Consider the following 21,016-nt stretch of genomic DNA (forward strand, 5'->3'; position numbering starts at 1 on the left):
GGAGGGACTGAAGAAATGAGAATGGCTGCAGAAACGAGAAAACTAGTTTATATTCACAAGTATAATCCTCTAATATCAGTTCCCAAGAAGTATTTTAATTGCATTTTTGTTGAACAACCAAAAAAAAATAGACCACTTGACATGTGTGTTGCTAGATCTCTTTGTACTCCCAGATGCCTGACAGTGTAATCCTAAACCAGAATTACATCCAATGTATTGTCGAAGGCTTTCATGGCCAGATTCAACTGGTTCTGGTGGGTTTTCCAGGCTGTGATACACCTCTGAAGATGCCAGCCACAGATGCATGCAAAACGTTAGGAACAAAATCCACCAGACCACGGCCACACAGCCCGGAAAACCCACCAGAACCAGAATTACATCCATCTAAGTCAATTAACTTCAGTGGAGAAAGACAGGTGTAAAAATGTTTAGGGTTTCACTGTGAATCTATTAAACTACGTATTCGGGGTTGGCCTTTAGCCATAGTGGAAACTGTCCAAAGCAATGCTAGAGGGAATGCTATATGACATCTGCCAAGAATGAAGCCTTCGGACTGAATTCGTGGAGTGGAACAGTTCAAGAACATAACAGAGGAAAAAATTATGCTATTGGCGGGGTGGGGGAGAGAAGGGGGTATGTTGTCATAGAGATGCTTCTGATTAGTAAATATTGACAAAGACAATTTCTTTCATTTTGAATATTGTAGTATATTAGATGTGGCTCCACCTGTGCAAAAGAACGTGACACCTGATTTTCTTAATGTCAGCCATAATTAATTTGGCTAAACACAAAACACTTAAATATAAAATCCTGGCACTGAACGTGCAGCAGGCAGCAAAACTAATTGATCTAACATGACTACACGTAGACGACACATTATTGCACATGCTGGAACTGTTCTTTCAATCGTTGGCATAGGAAGCTGCATTTAACAATAGATTCTTTGGGAGGGTTTTTATTGATAGTTTAATACTGGACGCCAAGTGGTTTATGTGGAACGCTGTAATTTTATGTTTTAATGATGCTATTTATTTATATTAATTATTTGCTGTTATTATTGTCTATGTAATATTATTTTGTTGTTCACCGCCCAGCGCCCTCAGGGGATGGGGCGGTATATAAATATGATAATAAATAAATAAATAAATAAATAAATAAATAAATAAATAAATAAATAAATAAATAAATAAATAAATAAATAAATAAATAAATGAATGAATGAATGAATGAATGAATGAATGAATGAATGAATGAATGAATGAATAAATAGATGGATGGATGGATGGATGGATGGATGGATGGATGGATGGATGGATGGATGGATGGATGGATGGATGGATGGATGGATGGATGGATGGATGGATGGATGGATGGATGGATGGATGGATGGATGGATAAATAAATAAATAAATAAATAAATAAATAAATAAGATTCATATAAGTGAACAAAATATTTTCAATCTAGAGTAAATTTCCACTGAGATTTTTTTGAACCATCTAATGACAGCCTGCAGGAATCCAGGCTCTCAAAAAATTGACTTTCACTTTCCTCATGAGAGTAATACATACATTCATGTAAATAGATAAATGTAAGTATGGATAGTTTGATGAAGGTTGCCAAATCCAGATTAGGAAATTAAGGTGATCTGTATCTTGGGCCGTTTCCGCACGGCCCTTTAATGGCGCCCTGGGGATGGGATAAACGCCATCCCAAGGGAGCCATTCGCACAGGCGGCGCTGCTGCTAAGCAGCAGCGCCGACCTGGCATCGCTCCCCTTCCCCCAAGGTGGCGTCAGGCCGCCCTGAAAAACAACCCTTTAAAGGGTTGTTTTTCCCCCGACAGCGTGTTCCCGGCAGCGCGGTGCGAACAGCACTGCCGGGAACACGCTACTCCATCTCAGCTCGCGATGCCTGTGCTGGCCGTCGAAGCCCCGCCCATGCTGTCCTCTGACCCCTGGAGGTCAGAGGGCAGCGTGGCCGGGGCTTCGATGGCCAGCAGGCCGACGACGGGGACAAGGTGAGTGGGACGGGGAAGGGGGAAGAGGCGGCTCCATGTGGAGCCGCCTGCCATCTGCCGGCCTCTCCAGAGGCCGCCCGCATGCTTGTATGCGAATGGCCTCCACCTCCACGCCGGCAGAATTCTTGCCGGCGTGGAGGTGCCTTGACGGCCGTGCGGAAACAGCCTTGGCCCCACTGTAATACAAACTCATTAGATTTGTGGTTCCCAACCTGGGGTACGTGCACCACCCGGGGTACGCACCCAAGCATTTGGGTGTATGCAGAAAAAAATATGTAATGGGTTTACTAATATGGGGGTAGAATTTTAGGGGAATGGGTTGCCAAGGGTCATGTAAGTGTAAAAAGGTTGGAAACTACTGCATTAGACCATTGATCATATTGATATAATAAAGACAATCACTTTGACCTTGAATATTATGGATGCCTAACAGAACTTACTCTTGGGAAATCTTGGTGGGTTGTCGTTGACATCGGTGAGGGTGATGTTCACAGTTGTTGTTCCAGCGAGCCCTCCGAGCTGCCCTCCCATGTCCTTGGCCTGAATGAGGACCTGATATTGTTCTTTGACTTCTCTGTCCATGTTTGGCAAGGCTGTTCTTATAACACCTTGGATGGAGAAAAAAAAATGTAAATACACATTTAAAGTACATTATAAAGAGATGTGAATAACCCAACTACTCTTATCTCAGACAGAATAACCCAACTACTCTTATCTCATCAGATCTCAGCAGCTCAGCGAGGTAGACCCTGGCTGGTATTTGGATGGGAGGCCTCCAATGACGATCAGGATCATGACATGGGCGCAGGCAACAGCGAACCACCTCAATGGCTTTTGCCTTGAAAACTCTTCAGGGTCACCATAAGTCCAATGTGACTTGACAACAAAGACACACACAGAGAGAGGTGCCATCTTCAGCAGGTCTACCCAGAATCCTACCCAGATATATTCAAAGAGGTTTACTCCCATGAAATGGCGCTGACAGTGGGCTACATCTTCTTGCATCAAGTTATTAGGATTACCTACCATTAATTGCCATCCGCAGAAGACTAGTTTTACACCAATGAATACCATGGATTTATCAAGCATATACTGCAGATACTAGTATAATGTTGGAACTCTTTTCCTTGAAAATTATGATGACTGTGTATGCAAACAATGAGAAGACAACTTCTACACTTAGACAGCAAAGACATTCCAGGAATCAGAGTCATTCAGGAACCATAACAAAAACAGCCGTACTATTCTCAGAGAGTGTATTCTCCCCACACCCTGCCCCATGTTTGTGATCATGCCATTATTCTTCAGATGCTCCCATATCTCTGCACAGGTTTTCAGTTTTACACATGCACACATGGAGGAATATAAAGAACTAGCGGGGCCTGGCCACGCGTTGCTGTGGCAATTGTCCTTCTCATCATAGTCCGCAACCCACACAGATGTCCATGCAGGTCCAATGATCCACAGCATAGCCTTTTGGGGTGGTCAAATGGAACCCCTCTTTCCCTGTTCAATTCACATTGTTATATGGTGGTGTCTTGTTTTTTTAGTATAAGGTAACCCTTTCCATTCCACAATGGAACTGTCCAGAGTGTGAATCCTGCTGTCCATGAGGCTGGTTGACACGCTCAGTCCTGGCTTAGGTAAGGCAGAACTGTGGCAAGGAGGCTATCCCAGTCAGGCAGCAGAGGCAGGGTGGAGAGGCGCTCAGATCGAGGCCAGCTCTCTGGGTTCTTAAAGGGCCATGTGCAAAAGAAGCAAGGGCAGTAGTGTTGGTTTGCCCCCACCCTGTGGATTTTCTTAGAAGAAAAAGGCAAACTCCAGCTTGCTTTTAGTAAAAGAGAGCTGTGGCGAATATGGGTGAGGAAGTGGGTAAGTGGTGGTTGGATGTGAGGGAGGGCAGAATGAGGTGTGTGAGGATGAGCTGGATGTGTATTGTGTGGTAGCAGTGGGTGAGGCACAGAGAGTGAAAGTTACCTGCGTGTGAGGGGGGGGGGAATCCCACCTGATGTCTCACATGGCAGTGTGTATGTGTTTCACTTCCACTTGTATTACCTAACAGTATTACCTATTTACTGTTTTCAATGCTCATCTCTGCCCATCTGCGCAAACAGTGTAAGGGCATACCAACCCCTCAGGCCACAGACAGACAGGCTGCACGAACATTCTAAAGGTGACAGTTAAACACAGCCAGCTTCATGGCCTGGTGTGCCAGGAAAAAGGCATTTTACCTAGCTCAGGTATGGACTTTCGGCGATTTGAAGGTCCAATTACCTGCCCAGAGCAGGGAGGAATGTCATGTGAAAATTTGGGGGCGATCCGTCCAGTTGTTTCGGCATTAGGGAGTGACTAACAAAGTCACTGTTTGCTTTTTATATATATAGATAGATGAACTGGGTCAAGGTACTAATTATAAATGCTGAACGTACAGGTCCCTCCGCTGGAAGAGGGCTGACAACTTGATCTGTGTTGAAATTGTTGCTAGAGTAATTATGAAGCCCAAAAAGTGTGTCATGTTGGAAGGGGGTCTAGGCAGCGCTCACCCCCAAGCGAAGCCACTAGATCAACTTCTTGTTTCGATTTCTTAGCGCTGTGCGACAGATTCTTCAGCTGAGGGATGGGGCAAGCGCTCTTTGGTAGCCTTGGGGGAAGAGAAGAAGTCACAAGCTGAAAAAGAAGCCTGTCATGGGGCTAGAAAAAGTCCTAAGCAGAAGAGCAGTAATGGATTAAAAAAAACTCCCTGAGGGAGTTCAGTGTGGTGTAGTGGTTAAGAGCGGTGAACTCTAAGATGGACAACTGGGTTTGATTCCACACTTCTCCTCATGAGTAGCGGACTCTAATAAAGAGAACTGGATTTGGGGTGCTGTGTGGTTTCCGGGCTGTATGGCTGTGTTCTAGCAGCATTCTCTCCTGATGTTTCGCCTGCATCTGTGGTTGGCATCTTCAGAGGATCTGATAGTAGGAATGGAAAGCAAGTGTGAGGTCAAAAGTTGAGGCTCTCTGAATAGAGTAGCCTGGTATGTGAGTCACAAAGAAGTGGGAGTAACAATGAAGATAGCAAGGTCAATAGGTGAATGCATCTGAATAGAAGTATCCTATTCAGATAGAAGTATTGTATTCAGATGCATTCACCTATTGACCTTGCTAGCTTCATTGTTACTCCCATGCTACAGACTTCTCTGTGACTCACATGCCAGGCTACTCTATTCAGATGGCCTCACCTTTTGACCTCGCAGTATATATACTCCACTTGTTTTCCATTCCTACCATCAGATCCTCTGAGGATGCCAGCCACAGATGCAGGCGAAACGTCAGGAGAGAATGTTGCTAGAACACGGCCATACAGCCCGGAAACCACACAGCGCCCCAGTGATTCCGGCCATGAAACCCTTTGACAATACATAGAACTGGATTTGTTTCTCCTCTCCTCCACATGAAGCCTACTAGATGACTTTGGGCCAGCCACAGTTCTCTCAAAACTCACTCAGCCCACCTACCTCACAATGGGGGGATGAACAGAAGGGGATTGTAAACTATCTTGAGTCTCCTTGCGGTTGAGAAAAGCTGGGTCTAAATCCAAGCTCTTCTTCCGTATTTATGAACTGTATCAAAAACACTACTCACTATTTTTAAATCTAGAGTCTTCCTGTGAGCTACGGGCTGTCCTTCCTTGACTGAAGCTGTCACTTCAAAGCAGCGAGCTTTCTTGTACGGGTGTCTTAAAGCGTGCATCAGTTTTTATTATGCAACAGATCACAGGCTCCAGTTTAAAGAGGGGCCAAAAACAATGAGAGGAGCTGTCATATCCGAAGGAGCTCGTAAGTAATATTGTCTTTCCCTTTCTATTAAATGTCTCTGTAAAAATGAGAAACAGGCCTTTCAAAAGCAGGAGCTCATGTACTGGGCTATAAGCCCAAGCGAATAAGAATGCACTGCCAACTCCCAACAAATGAGACATTTGCCAAGTTTCATTGTTGACGCTCACCTGGCCAAAGAAGAGAGGCCGTGTTTATCACTTGGCTTCAGGGCAGAACTTGCTGCGTCAATGGAGTTCTGAAACTCAGACATTTTCAAATTCACGTATTCGGATGTAGAGAAGAAAAAGTATTTTGAACCACGACAGGAGGCAACCATTCCATTTCAAATGATCCTAACTGAATAGGGCTTGTGGTTTCTGACAGTATTTTTAAAAAAATGATCTATCATATGGGGGTGGGCCTAGATTGAGTTTCACAGTAGAAGAAGAAGAAGAAGAAGAGTTGGGATTTATATCCCCCCTTTCTCTTCTGCAGGAGACTCAAAGGGGCTTACAATCTCCTTGCCCTTCCCCCCTCACAACAAACACCCTGTGAGGTAGGTGGGGCTGAGAGAGCTCCGAGAAGCTGTGACTAGCCCAAGGTCACCCAGCTGGCGTGTGTGGGAGTGTACAGGATAATCTGAATTCCCCAGATAAGCCCCCACAGCTCAGGCAGCAGAGCTGGGAATCAAACCTGGTTCCTCCAGATTAGCTACACGAGCTCTTAACCTCCTACGCCACTGCTGCTCCCTGATTATTTACAGTGTCAATAATCAGATTGGGATGAAAGGTGTAAATGCGGGAACTGAATCCAGAACCCGGCTTCTGTCTCAGACCCTCCCCAAAGAGTCATGGGAGGGATATTGCCAATAACCTGATTGGATTTATATGAACACAACCTCCACTGCAGGAACAAACTTTTAAAAGGTATGGCACTATATTGCATCATTTCTGGTTCCTCATCCATCTAACGGGGCTCATATGCATTAGAGTGATTCTCTCTTGCTCTACGCTTGTTATCAAAGCCATGGATATGCAGTTCTAAGACAATAGCTTTTTCTGCACAGACACTTTAAAACGTTTTGAGTCAGGAAATAAGATGTTTCCTCTGTGGAGTTCCACAAACCTTTTATTTACAGCCTCAATTTTTTTTAAATGACTGCCCTTTTAAAATGATTCTTTAGTTGAAACGCTTTCAAAACGGCTTCATTTTTCCTGTGTGGTCCCTGGACTAGTGCCATTTGCTCACTCTTTTGACCTCGCCTGTTCTTCCTGCAGACTTTTCCTGTTTTCTTACAGGCTTCTTTATTTTAGGGAGGGAGATTGTGTTTGAAGGCTGGACTATAGAAGATCAAAGAGTCACAACATAAAGCTGTGAAGAATGGAAACAACTGTTTAGACAACTTACTCAAAAACAAGGGAGGAATCACAAAAATGGTGGCCAAGAGTCATTTGAAGGGGGTGAGAGAGAAAAAACTTTGTGGTAAAGGCAGAAAGGATTGAAACCATTTTACAAACATTTTCAGGGGTGTGTGCTTAAAGGGTCAATGGTGATGTGCTACCAATAAAGAATGGATGTCAGAAATCTTCAACTTTGCCCCCAAACATAAGAAACCATTACAATATTGTTGACACAATATAGTCGAGGTGTCAATAATGGTTGTGTTCAACATGACAATAATTCAATTGAACATTTAAATACATCTGATTGACTCAAAATCCCCTCCCCCCCAAGTTAATTTCATGGGTATAGCAGGGTGTAGAAATAAGGCTAAGAATCACAATTTTCTTGATTGTATTAAAAAAATGTAATCCTGTTACAGGAAACCTGGCTCCAATCACAGATATATACTGAAGGATTTAAATCATACCCCCTTCCAACCTCTAAGTCAACTCAATGAGGACATTTATTAGGCGGTCTTTCTGACCTTGTTTCTTCTGCCCTACGCTCTTTCTGCACGGGTGGAATAGAGTGCCTCAGAGACGGCAAAAATGCCATCCCTAGGGAGGGGTTCGCCCGGCCACCACTACTGCATTGCAGCAGCGCCGGCCTCGCCACCCCAGAGCGGCGCAAAGACGCTGCTTCCAAACCCTGCTTCCTGAGCGAGGTTTTTTGGAAGCAGCATTTTCCAACCGCTGCCGTGAGAACGGTAGCGGCTGGAAGGCGCCATTTCCTCCCCCCCCCCACCATCCCTGCCGCTGTACCTCATCTCCTGGCTTCCGGTGTGTTGCAGAGGCCAGGGGACAAGCCCCCTGGCCTGCAACTCCAGAGATGCTGTTCCAGCCTGCGGGGGGGAGGTGTCCCCTGGCCTGTGCAATGCGCCGGAGACGAGGTATGGCAACAGAGACGGCGCAGCCTGTGTGAAGGCTGCGCCGCCACCTGCACCCTTACCGTTCGTCTGTGCGAACGGTCTCGGGGGGTTTTGTCGGCACTGTTTATGCCGATGCACCCCCACACACGCCCGTGCGGAAAGGGTCTGCGACTCAACCAAACTTCAGGATTGCTTTTCCATTGCTCAGTCAAGGGTGGCTGGAGATGGCGGAGCCCAAGGAACTGTGGGACGTTATGTTGAACCTCTTCCCCAATTATGAAGGATCCATGACTTTGCCAAGAAAAAAACCACTTCCTGCTTCAAAAAAAGATGGCACTTTTCAGTCTGCCAGGGCTACACCTCTGTAGTCTCTCGTGTATTTCTTCACTAAGCAGAAGAAAGACATGGAAAAAAACTGATTGTGAAAAAAAAGCAGAGTTTTGACTCTTCTTTCCTGTTACCAGATATGGACATATTGTGTGTATGCGCATCTGAAATCCAGAAAAACAATTGTTCTGGAAGTCAGTGATGTCAATTTGCATAGCTGCATCAGGAAGTGTTTCTCTAACTTAAACAGAAGTCAAAAAAGGGGAAAGCCCTGAGGATGGTGCGTGCAACAACATTGTTGGCTTATTACATAATAATAAGAAGAAGAGTTTGGATTTATATCCCCCCTTTCTCTCCTGTAGGAGACTCAAAGGGGCTTACAATCTCCTTGCCCTTCCTCCCTCATAACAAACACCCTGTGAGGTAGGTGGGGCTGAGAGAGCTCCGAGAAGCTGTGACTAGCCCAAGGTCACCCAGCTGGCGTGTGTGGGAGTGCACAGGCTATTCTGAATTCCCCAGATAAGCCTCCACAGCTCAGGCGGCAGAGCTGGGAATCAAACCCGGTTCCTCCAGATTAGATACACGAGCTCTTAACCTCCTACGCCACTGCTGCTCTAAAATAAGACTGCAGAGGCGTTCTGCAGAGGCCAATTTGCTGGTAGTCCCCTGCCCCTCATCGATACGGCTGGCCTCTACCCGGGCCAGGGCCTTTTCAGCCCTGGCCCCGTCCTGGTGGAATGCTTTACCACCTGCTGTCCGGGCCCTGCAGGACCTTGGTGAGTTCCGCAGGGCCTGTAAGACCGAGTTATTCCACCGGGCCTTTGGGGATGCCAGCCACAGATTGCCTGCCCCCCCTAGAGCCCCCACGACAGTTTTACCATCTTCAACATTGCCTGATCGCTGATACCATCCATTTTCGGGCAATGCTGGCCCTCCTGGCCTTTGGGTTGGGCGCCATCTGTGCATGCCTCTGGGCATGTATTTTTATTTGTAATTTTTGGAATTGCTGCTATAATGTATTTTAATGAATTTTAATGTTTTATTGTTGTATTGTAATTATGAGACCTTATATTGTATTTGTTTTGTGTCTCATTGTACACCGCCCAGAGCCCTTTGGGGGTTGGGAGGTTTATTAAGTCTAATAAAATAATAATAATAATAATAACTGAATCACACGAATCTGGTCACTAACCTTCTTATTTTTAATTTCTGGACTTGTGGGCAGGTGAATATTGTTTTCAGTTTGGATTTTTAATGAATCCATTGCAGCAACATTACTTCTGTGGGGCATATCGCTGACACTAGAACTTTTCCCAATCTCTATGGTCTTTGTTATAGAGACCAGGAGAATTCCTGGAGCATCATTGGAATGGCGACATGGCTGTGTCCCTGATGCCCCCATGCTCTGCCTCCCCCAACCCAGTTCTCCAATAACAGCAATTTACAAAGTCACAAAAGCAAAGTCACAAAAAGTTCGATCTTTCCATGGGGGGAAAAATCTTTAAGGCACCTGTTCCAGCTTCTCAGAGTCCTTTGAATACAGTTGGAATTAGTGGAATACTGAAAAAGGAATAAAGAAAGAAAAGAGGGCAGTAGATTCTGGGGGAAATCTTAGCTGCCAGCAGAAATACTGCATACATGCAGCCCAGATCCTCACAACTCTATCCTGCCAGGGAGGTCTAATTAAAGAGGAATATGAAGGTTATGATTTTTATGCCCTAGAGTTTTGGTTGGGGTAGGGGATTCACCTTAATTAAAATTAAAAAATCCCTGTTTACAGATGGGATAGGACCTATTGTTTAAAAGGGCACCTTTAACAGAGGATGTGACCTCTGGAGAGCGTGGGCTGACAAAATGCTGCTGTTTCTCTTACCAGTCATTGATTAGCCAGGAAGCAAGGGGGCTTTAACAGTCCATCTGACATTCAAGTACAGATTTGCTGGGAGAAGAAATCCCATTTGCAGAAAGGGGGCAGGCAGTAGCCCTTCCTACAGCTGCATTCAAGACACACAATTGGAAGCATTTAGCCTGCAACATTTTGGTTAAGTCATTGAATTATTAAATACAGAAGCGGGAATGACATTTCAGAATATAGGACTAGATAAGCAATTAACTGCCCGCCTGTCCCATGAGCATTTTGGGCTGTTTGTGCATCCTTCTTCCTACCTTTGCCTATATCCAGTGACCTCAGAATAACAGCCTGGCATTAATTCCCCCTCTCCCAGCCTTCAGGGCTGACCACCTGCCAAAAGCAAGCAAGCTGGAAAAAATGGCAGGTTTCCCACTAACACAGATCCATTTAGGAAAAAGGTACAGTTGTTCAATACAGACCTATTTCATCCATTATCCTGACAGCTCGCCACACTCTGAAAGGGCTCTGCCTATCACACCCATGTGTTCGGCACACTCTGCAACACAGCAGACTGCAACTTACAGGAAACTGGATTTAAAGGCACGATGGTTTCAAATTATCAGGAAGAAATTGTACGCAGGTGCGCTGCACCCATTGCAATATTCAACACACCTGGTACAAATTCTGTCCAGTGCACTCGACAGCAATAACAGAATGGCATGACGGTCTTGACCGAGTGGAAGTTCGCCAACTCCATGACGGGTGGGGGAATAGTATGTTCAAACACCTTCTGATCTACCTCGCATGTAAAGAAGAAAGCCCTCCCCAGATTATGGAAGAATGGTTTAAAATTTACAGCATATTATAATTGGAAGGAGAATTGCCACCCGAGGGAGGGATATTACAGAATATAACAACACGCCTGGAAGTTTGCAGAAAAGAAAACACGCAGACACCTTATTGTGGTAAATACAATTGGCCACAGCCATCCGTTTTATTGGCATGAAAGAGTAAAGAGGGTAAGGCGCAGCATGGGGGTCTGATCCGGATGCTGGGCAGCCATGAAGGCTGCCCCCCAACACCCATGTTCCTCAAACCCGCCTGTTTGAGGAAACAAATAGACCATAACCAAACAAAGGGCAGCAATGAGGGGAAAATTCCAGACGGGTGGTGGCCACATTCTGAAGATTCCCCCACTTGCTGTGGGGCACAAGCTGGCTCTGCCCACACCTGGGCATCCTAACCGCTGGCTTGCTCCACCCCAAGCCTCGTAAGGAGGTTCCATAATGGATTAGCAAGCAGCTTACCACTGCCAAGGATGGGTTAGCAAGCAGCTTACCCCAAGCGCAAACCACCAGACAGCTATGACAGGCAAACAGACAAATAAAGAGCGAAACACATAACAAAACAGTGAAAAAATAGGGAGTGGTGGGCAAGAACATTTTACAGGTGGCAAGGCAAAGGTAACCGGGACGGGGGGGGGTGGCCGCACGCGTGCACGTGTGCAGCTGCAGGAGGCTGCCGCACTGCCTTGCGCCCCAGAAGGCAGTGCGGCAGCTCCCAAAAATCAGGACAATTTGAAGAACCCGCGGGACGCGGGACAAATTGTTTAAAGACGGGACTGTCCTGCCAAAAGCGGGACGTCTGGTCAGCCTAGGCAAAGAGGGCCTCGTTGTGCCCAGCCCTGCCTTTTAAGGATAGAAGGGGGGGCACATGGCTGACGTCAGGACGATGTGTCCTGCACCAGCCTACGACCAATGGACTGTGCCGGGCCGCGCATGCCCACAACTCCTCCCTGACGCCGCTCTGCCCATGTGGAAGAGGCAGGGAAGGCTCCGTGCTCCACCCTTCCCCTGGCAGCAATGGCAGCCTTGGAAAGTCGTGGCCCCTACTCTATTACGAAATGATGTACAGATGGTAGTTAATGACAAAGAATTGGCAAAAATGTACAAATGTGTATCTATTAGATGTTGGAAGTATCAACAGCAAGAAGGGTCTTTCATATGTGGTGGACGAGTAAAGAGGCTAAGATTTTTTTATGTTATGATACTTAAGGAAGTACAACAGATTCTGAAGATAACAATTTAAAAAAAAAGAATCCTGAGGTTTTTCTGTTGAAAATTATGGGAGGGGACTTTCCTAAGCAACACAGACTGCCGTTGTGTGGCAACTGCAGCAAGGACTTTATATGTACAAAAGCGGAAAGACAATAAGATACCAAAGAAAGAGAAGTGGATTCTGAAAGTTACAGAATATTCAGAGGCTCAAGGTGGCCGACAAGCTCCTTTCCCTTCCTCTCCACACAACAGACACCTTGTGAGGCAGGTGGGGCTGAGAGAGTTCTGAGAGAACTGTGACTGGCCCAAGGTCACCCAGAAGGAATGCAGGAGTGCCGAAACACATCTGGTTCACCAGATAAGCCTCTGCCACTCAAAAAACAAACAAAAGCAAAACAAAAACAAAACTCAACAACCAGTAGATTGTAACCATTAGAATTCACTTAAAAATAACTATTGTATTAATGGCTTAATTTTATATGCATGAACATAGAGATAACTTTTAATCAATGATGAGACAGCTGGAAATCAATATAACCTGTGTAGTGAGATGTGTTTTTTAAATGTTTGTACATTCTGGTCGTTTCCGCACGGCCACGCTGGGGGTCGGGTCGGCGTACATGATCGTGCGAACGGGCCCGGTAATGAACGGGAAGACGGCACCATGGAGCACCGTCATCCGATCGACATACCTTCTCTGCGACCGTCTGGCGCATCGCCGAAGCCAGGGAACATGCCCCCTGCCCTGTGCGACCGCTCCAGAATCGCAGGGCAGGGGGGGCATGTCCCCAGGCCTCAGCGATGTGCCAGACAGTCGCAGAGAAGGTAGGTCGATCGGGCAAAGGGGGGAGGGATGGCACCTTCCAGCTGCTGCCGTTCATACAACAGCGGCTGGAAGCTGCCGTTTTCCAAAACCTCGCTCCCCGAGCAAGGTGGGAAAATGGCAGCTTCACGCCGCTGGGGAGGCGCGAGGGCGGCGCGGCTGCGAAGCTGTATTAGACCTGTGCGGAAAGAGCAGATTTTCATGTGCAAAGATATTCCTTTTTATATAGGGAAGCATTTCAACAAGAACTCACGTACAATCTGAAGACCATCCAGAAAGATCAAGATTTGCTGTGCCACACAATTTACAATGAAGTCCTCAGACTTCCAGTGGACTTAGAAGTAGGGTTTCCTGCTCTAGGTTGAGAAACACCTGGGCCTTTTAGGGGAAAAGCCCGAGAAGGCTCAAATTTGGGGGCGGGGCGGACTTTGACAGGGGTATAATACCGTAGAGTCCACCTTCCAAAGTAGCCATTTTCTCCAGGGAAACTGATCTCTGTTGCCTAGAGATCAGTCGCAATAGTGGGAGATTTCCAGTCACCACATTAAGGTTGTTTTCATCGTTCACTCCACAGACTAACCAGTCTCTGAATATCTGTAGCAATACGGCATCATAATCACAGTTCTGAGAGAGTCTTCTCAGTTAAGCTACAAACTACTTATAAACTCCCCAGGCTTTCTGAAGCGTGAATTAAAAGGCTCTACTATCTCACTAGGAGCAGGGTTATTAGTGGATCTGCAACAGATCAGCCAATTCTCCAAAAGTTATACCAGTGGTTTTTTTCAGGTAGTTAGCAGTTTAGATCTTACACTCCTGAACAGAATTTCTCTCTTTTGAATCATCATCTATAACATCATTTGTAGTGTGTGTGTGTGGGGGGGGGAACGAGTGAGGATTTCACAGCGTTGCTCCCAAGTTCGTTGCTGCTGATCAAACTGTGAAACAATCCTGACGGCAGCAGACATTTTCTCCCCGTTTCAAGAATACTCAGAAAGCAAAAACACACCTTTTTACAGCTGCTGCTCTGCTGTGCCTTCAGTTTATTCTCCTCATCACACGTGCTATCATGAACAACTTTAAAAAGTTTTAACTTAAGAAGGCTTTTGTGCAGCTCCCTGAGACTCTCCCTCTTTCTCCGGCTTGGCCTTCTTTTAGTTGGCCTCCCTCAGCAACCCATTCACATATCGAAGCTCAGGTGGACCAGAACTAAAGGACATTAAAAACAGAAACTTGCCCCTGGAAGTTGATTGTCTATATTACTACAGCAACCATACTTAGGAGGGTGTAACTCTGCTTACGAATGCAATATTAGATGATGGTACATCTCAGACCTTAGTGAAGATGGAATTCACAGCTCTGAGTTTGCTTCCTAATTAGGGACCTCGGGATCCCCTGGAATTACAGCTCATCTCCAGATTACAGAGATCAGTTCCCTTGGAGGGGGGAAGGGATGCTTTGCAGGGAGGACTGTGTGCCCCACTGAGGTTCCCGGCCTCCCCAGGCCCCACCCCCAAATCTCCAGGAGTATCCCGATTAAGAGCAGGTAACCCTACCCCTGAAAACCCCACGGGGTCACCATAAGTCAGACATAGCAAACAAACACACACACACACACACACACACACACACACAAAATGGAGAAAATAACAGAGTCCTGAGTTGATGCCAGTCCCTTCCCTGTGCTATCAGTAGTTGGAGAAAGACTTAAAAGGGGAGTTTGATGTTGACTAGGTTGGCACAACAAAACATTGATCTGTAGTTGTTTAGGAGCTTTTTGAATCGGGCTCCCCTCTTTCGTTGCCGCTTTTTCCTTTCCCCAAAAATGTGGAAATATTTTAATGACCCCCTGTCGAATGTTCTGTCTCTTTAACGGCATGCAAAAGAAAACAGGCAGAGACAAATTAATTAATGAGGTCGTTAAAGTTTAAAGTTTATGGTTTCAATATTCCAATATTCCAAGGACAACTTCCACACACTGTAAAGCAATACTAAGATAATACACAGATAATAAGAATCCGAGAAGTTGTTTGGGTAAACAACTTAAAAGCTGAAAAATCTTCCTTCAACAAAACAGGAGCCAAAAACTACAATTCAGTACTCTAGCAAAAACAAAAAAGATGAACTCACAACTCTGAAATACACAGGCAGGGAACACTGGGCGAATCCCCACTGGGAAAATAAACCTTGTTCCCCCAAGGTTTAACAACTTGGGCGAATCCCCACTGGGTGAATCCCCACTGGGAAAATAAACCTTGATACAGCACCTTTCATCCTGGTCTCTGCCTCCCCACCACAGTGAATGTCTGTTGAGGGAGTCAAAGTTAATCCCAGGATCAAAAACTGTAACTATTTCCACGAGCCCGCAATCTGCTCTGCGGCTCTTCCCAATTGACTGTTGTGTTGCGCTGGGAACTCGACCCCACGGCCCCTCCCCTCTGCTTGAGAAAGTTTTTTTTTAAAAAAAATCTGGCTGTGCAGATTCATAGGAACATAGGAAGTTCTATTTTTTAAACTTTTTGGCTGTGCAGCTTCGTTGGTGCGCACACTCAGCGCCAGCTCTCCTTCTCTTTGTAGGTTCATGCCTACAAAGCCATAACCAGTACAATACAAAAACAAAAAAACCCTTTGTCCGTTCTGTGCCCAGCCCGCTGCGCTCTGATTGGTGCGTGCCTCCTAGGGTGGGAAAAATGAACCATATTGTTTTTCTGCTGCCTCCCCCGCCCCCAAATGCGGTCTCAGCCCACGTTTTTCAAAAAGGCGTACCTTCTTGCCGGTTTTTGAAGAACGCAGGGTGAGGGGTAGAGCGCGCACCAGGGCCGGGATGGAGCCAAGTTGGGCACTGAATCTGTTGACTCCTCGCCCAAACCGGGACCTTTACCATGAGTATCACGCACTTTTTTGACCATGGGGAATCGCCCATTATCTCGTATTTAGGAGAATATAAAAAGCCGACGAGCCAGAAAGTTAAGCAAGAGGACTGGAGTTGTCATCTTAAACCTAGTAAAATCAAATGAAAATGAAGAAAATCTATGGGGGTGGGGAGGTTGAGACATATTTCATGAAGGACACATCTATCAATAGATATTATCCATGGTAGCTAATGGAACCTCCATGTGCAGAAAGCACTATACCTCTGATGTTAGACAATGGGGACAAATAGCAAGGGAAAGATCAATGCCTCATTTGAGAGCATTCAGCTGTATCTGGCAGGGTGGTGGTTGGGGTTAGGGTTAGATTTTCACGTGCAAAGATATTCCTGAACTAGACACATCTTGGCTGGTTCTAATGTGGCAATTTTTCACGTCCGCCAAAATCTGAGGAGCCAGCTCTTCCACTGCTCAAAAAGGAGCCAGCTGCGGTGGGACCTCACGAAAGCATTCCATCAATACTCTTCCTCTATGATTGGGTAAAGATTGTCCAGGTGGGCAGCTAATCAGTATGACGGCTGGAAAGGGAGTAATAACAGTCTCACAGACAAAAAAAATGTTTTATTACCTGTCTTGGGATCAATGGAGAAATATGGCTGTCCCTGAAGAATACTGTAAACCACACGGGCGCTGTTTCCATATGTTGGGTCATCAGCATCTGTTGCTTTGACCTGCAGCACATAAGCCCCTAGGAGAAGGAAACACACAAATACAAAACACATTTAGGAAAAGAGAGAGAGAGAGAGAGAGAGAGAGAATGTGGCTTCCGACTTGCAGATTCAGTTTTTTTTAGCAGAAGATTGGTCAAAGCAGGGCACACAGAAGGTATTCCCCCCCCCCTTAGGCCTTTTACGTGTCTGCCTCACACATTCCCTTCAGCAGTGGCGTAGGAGGTTAAGAGCTCGTGTATCTAATCTGGAGGGGCCGGGTTTGATTCCCAGCTCTGCCGCTTGAGCTGTGGAGGCTTATCTGGGGAATTCAGATTAGCCTGTGCACTCCCACACACGCCAGCTGGGTGACCTTGGGCTAGTCACAGCTTCTTGGAGCTCTCTCAGCCCCATCTACCTCAAAGGGTGTTTGTTATGAGGGGGGAAGGGCAAGGAGATTGTAAGCCCCTTTGAGTCTCCTACAGGAGAGAAAGGGGGGATATAAATCCAAACTCTTCTTCTTCAGGTTGTATTCTTGATTATATGTTCATTTTGCTCTCTTAGGAAGCCACTGCGCTCGCAGACCAGAGAAGATTCACAGTTTCCAAAACCGGGTAAAGTGTGACTTTAGCAAAGGGAATTAGCATTACACTGCATTACACTGCTTTCAGGTTTTCCTGCTCCTCATTCTCCTACCTATACACCAGCTCTCCTGGCCAGGATCAATAGGGATGGTTTTTTAATTTTTTCACTGCAGGTCAATTGATAATGAAACTGACATGGTCTACTGTACTGTTGATATACCTGAGGCAGCATCACACACACACAAAGACAGGAGAGAGAGCGGCTGCCAAGAAATGAAGAGGAAGTGGGTGTGCACTTATTTGACTGACCTTGGGAGGCTGGAAGGCTGAGTCAGCCTTGACCCAGCTCCCTGAAATCGACCTCCATTGGGATCAAACTCGGCTTGGGGCAGATGACCTTTGTCTGAAGTACTGACGCTTACCATTCTGCTCCGTGGGGATTTTACCTGGCAATGTCCATTTCCACTCCACAAATGCACGCACGGTGCATTTTCTCCCTTGGTCAGTTGGCAACCTTCTCTCAGAGTGAGGTCTTTCACAACACCCATTATCCAGTTCTTTGAATTGAAGATGCAGAGGACTGAACCTGGAACTTTCTTCATGCAAAGCATGTCCCTTACCTCCACTCCACCCATTCAAAGGACCCCTTCCCACACTGCTATGAGGTTAAGTGGGGTGGGGGAGGACAAGCAACACCTTTTCCGAAAATGTATCCCTTCCAGGACTAACAGCCGCAAATACAGCCTCTTGTTTTGTTTAGGCGCTCTGTGTTTTTTAATTTGAGGGGTTGACCATGTGGCAGGGTTCAAATTTGCCTCTGCTATGAAGTTCTCTCACTTACTGGTACACTTCCCAACTCTGGGTTGAGAAGCACCCACAGATTTTGAAGATGGACGCTGAGGACTGCAGGATTCGGGGAGGGAATTCTCTGCAGATACGTTTCAAGCCGTTTCTGGTATACATAGTCTAAAAAGATCCCTATCCAGCCTGCCTCTCGCATTGTCAAGCTGAGTTATTTTCCCCATTGCTATTTTAAAATAGTTGTGTTCCGTTACACTCTTAGCAGCTGGTGGAGATTCCTTAGAAATAAGCTCACAACCTGTGAAAGCTGGGTAACAATTTGGTGGAGTTGTGTTTTTTTTTAAAGCGGAGAATGTATGACGATCTGTGCAAATCCAACTTTTTTCTTAGTCTAGAGAGCAACTATAGCTCTGGGAGATTTCCAGGCTCCACCTGGAGGTTGACAACCAAAGGGGCTGCTGTAAGTTGGCTGCAACTTTAAGACACTTTGCACCACCATGCAAGTAATGCAGGCATGGTTGGTATGAATAAACACCGTTATCACTTTAAAACTGTCTGACAAGAGTATTTCTTCCACCCTCTGGGACCTATTTCTTTTGAAACTATCTGGAAGATTTTGGCAGCAGGCATTACTGTCCACAAACAAACTCTGTTCTGGGCCTTTGCCCTTCTGATGAAAACATTAACTTTCTTACCAGCTAAGCCTGTTGCAAAATGGCTGCAAAGCTGCCACAAAGCTCCCTGCTGCCAGAAGACACAACTGTCAGATGCCAGCATCAGGCCACCATTGCTTAGGAGCACCTGAGAGCTTCTTCTTGTGTAAATAAAATATAAGTTTACAAAGTTATGAACACAGGAAAAGGGACTCATGGCCTCCCAGACTCCATAACAGCTGGCCTAGCAAGCTTATCCAAAGACATGTCAAGTCAGTTCTTCTCTGCTCACTGGAGAGAGATGGGGGGATGGGGGCGGGGAGAGAAGAGAGTTGCCAGATCCAGGTGGAGAAACTCCTGGAGTTTTAAGGATGAAGCCTGGGGAGGACAGAGACCTCGGGGGGGGGGGGGGAATGCTACATAGCTCATTCTCATAAGCATCCATTTGCACCAGAGGAACAGATTTCTGCAGCCTGAGGATGAGAAGAAGAGTTTGAATTTATATCCCCCCTTTCTCTCCTGTAAGGAGACTGAAAAAGGCTTACAGTTTCCAAACACCCTGTGAGGTGGATGGGGCTGAGAGAGCTCTGAAGAACCATGCCTAGCCCAAGGTCCCCCAGCTGGCATGTGTTGGAGTGCACAAGCTAGTCTGATTCACCAGATAAGCCTCCACAGCTCAAGTGGCAGAGCAGGGAATCAAACCCGGTTCTCCAGATTACAGTGCACCTGCTCTTAGCCACTACACCGAATTGGCTCTGAGCTGTAATTCCAGGACATCTCCTGGCCCCATCAGGAAGCTGGAATCCCTAGAACCAGATTCTATTATCATCATACTATAAAATAAAACATGAAATGGACTTAGAAATATTATGAGGTTTTTATGAGGTCCCCCCTCCCCTTTCAAGAACTGCAGAGGAGATTTAGGACTGGCTATACTGCAATTCAGAGCAGGAGACTCGCAGGTCTTCCGATGTATTTTCCTGACCTGTCACGGGCTGTTCTAACAAAGCCTCGCGTCTGTGAAAATATAGGGAGCATCTGTAGAGAGAGATGCTGACAGCGCCCTTGTGAGTTTTATCTTGTACGCGGGGGCAGGAGGTGGGGGGTAGCAATAATCTGTTGTACAGTTGTACTTCTGAAGCTGACTCTTACATAAGTAATGTGAGGGGAAAAAAATATTTGACCTACAGAGGACTCCTTCATTTCCTCTGCTGAATTTGTGCCTGGAATGTCCCTGACAATAATAGGGAACTTGCCAGTTCCGTCAATATCTCAGATGCTCGCAACACGGAGAGGCCCTTCTTGCCTACTTGCCAGCCAGAGAAAGCAGCCAATTTTATGCTTGCTTGTATGCATTTTCTCTCTTTCCCTTTTTCTAGCTGTCGGATGTCATGGGCTTCTCAAAAACACTACAGGCCCACAGTGCTGGCTGGCCAGGATTTTGTACACACAAACTCTATGCATGTTGAAAACGAGGGCCAGGGTGGGGGACAGTCATGTCTTCTGGAGGCCCAAGCCTAGTACTAGCACAAATAGCAGAAAATGTGCACAATCGGACACGCTTTTGCCATTTTGAGTTTTGGAGCAGAAATTTCAAAGCTGAGATGCACAAATGTGGATTTTTGTCAATATCTGTCTGGCTGAAATGAAAAATCACAAACAAGAGCAAAACCAACCACACAACAGCTACTGTGTGATAATTTGTAATAATGAATAAAAGTCAAGAGAAAACCGCGTGTCACTAAGACCACAGTAACAAGATAACACACCTCAAAACAGAAAGTGCACACACACAGCAATAATGCACTGATGTATTTCAACTGGAAAACCAAGTAAGTCCACATGTGAAGCAGTTCAATAGAGACAAGTGTAGTGAATGACAACAAGATTCTGCACTGTAGGTGAATTCTGATTATGCAGGGTTGGTTTTTCTCTTGTTTTTGTGCCCACCACATCACTATAGGTTTTATCAAGACTGCACAGGGACTTTACAAGTGTAGCTATATTAACTTTTTAATCTTTTGCCATAATCAAATGTATTTTACCTACTACTTGCTTTTTCACAAGTTGACCTTTTAGCAAACAGTCACCGACTGTGTAGAAGTACAATAATAATTATATTAGTGTCGCAAATATTCCTTCTTGTAAATACCATAGACTATGTTATATTTCGTATAGTGCTTTTAGTACTCTTATTATAGATTATAGATTATGTAACAT

General features: G+C 45.8%; 1 protein-coding gene across 4 annotated transcripts in view; it reads right to left on the minus strand.

Annotated features, from left to right (window-relative positions):
- CDH12 (cadherin 12) overlaps positions 1-21,016 on the minus strand; it is a 966,930-nt gene that overhangs the window by 103,426 nt on the left and 842,488 nt on the right. For all 4 annotated transcript variants that reach the window (XM_048507175.1, XM_048507177.1, XM_048507176.1 and 1 more), the window contains 2 exons: positions 16,680-16,799; positions 2,458-2,625 (listed from right to left, as the gene is read on the minus strand). In XM_048507175.1, the coding sequence (XP_048363132.1) occupies positions 2,458-2,625; positions 16,680-16,799 (288 nt within the window). The remainder of the gene's footprint in view (positions 1-2,457; positions 2,626-16,679; positions 16,800-21,016) is intronic.

The sequence above is a fragment of the Sphaerodactylus townsendi genome, linkage group LG09 (genome assembly GCF_021028975.2).
Source record: "Sphaerodactylus townsendi isolate TG3544 linkage group LG09, MPM_Stown_v2.3, whole genome shotgun sequence".
Classification (NCBI taxonomy): Eukaryota; Metazoa; Chordata; class Lepidosauria; order Squamata; family Sphaerodactylidae; genus Sphaerodactylus; species Sphaerodactylus townsendi.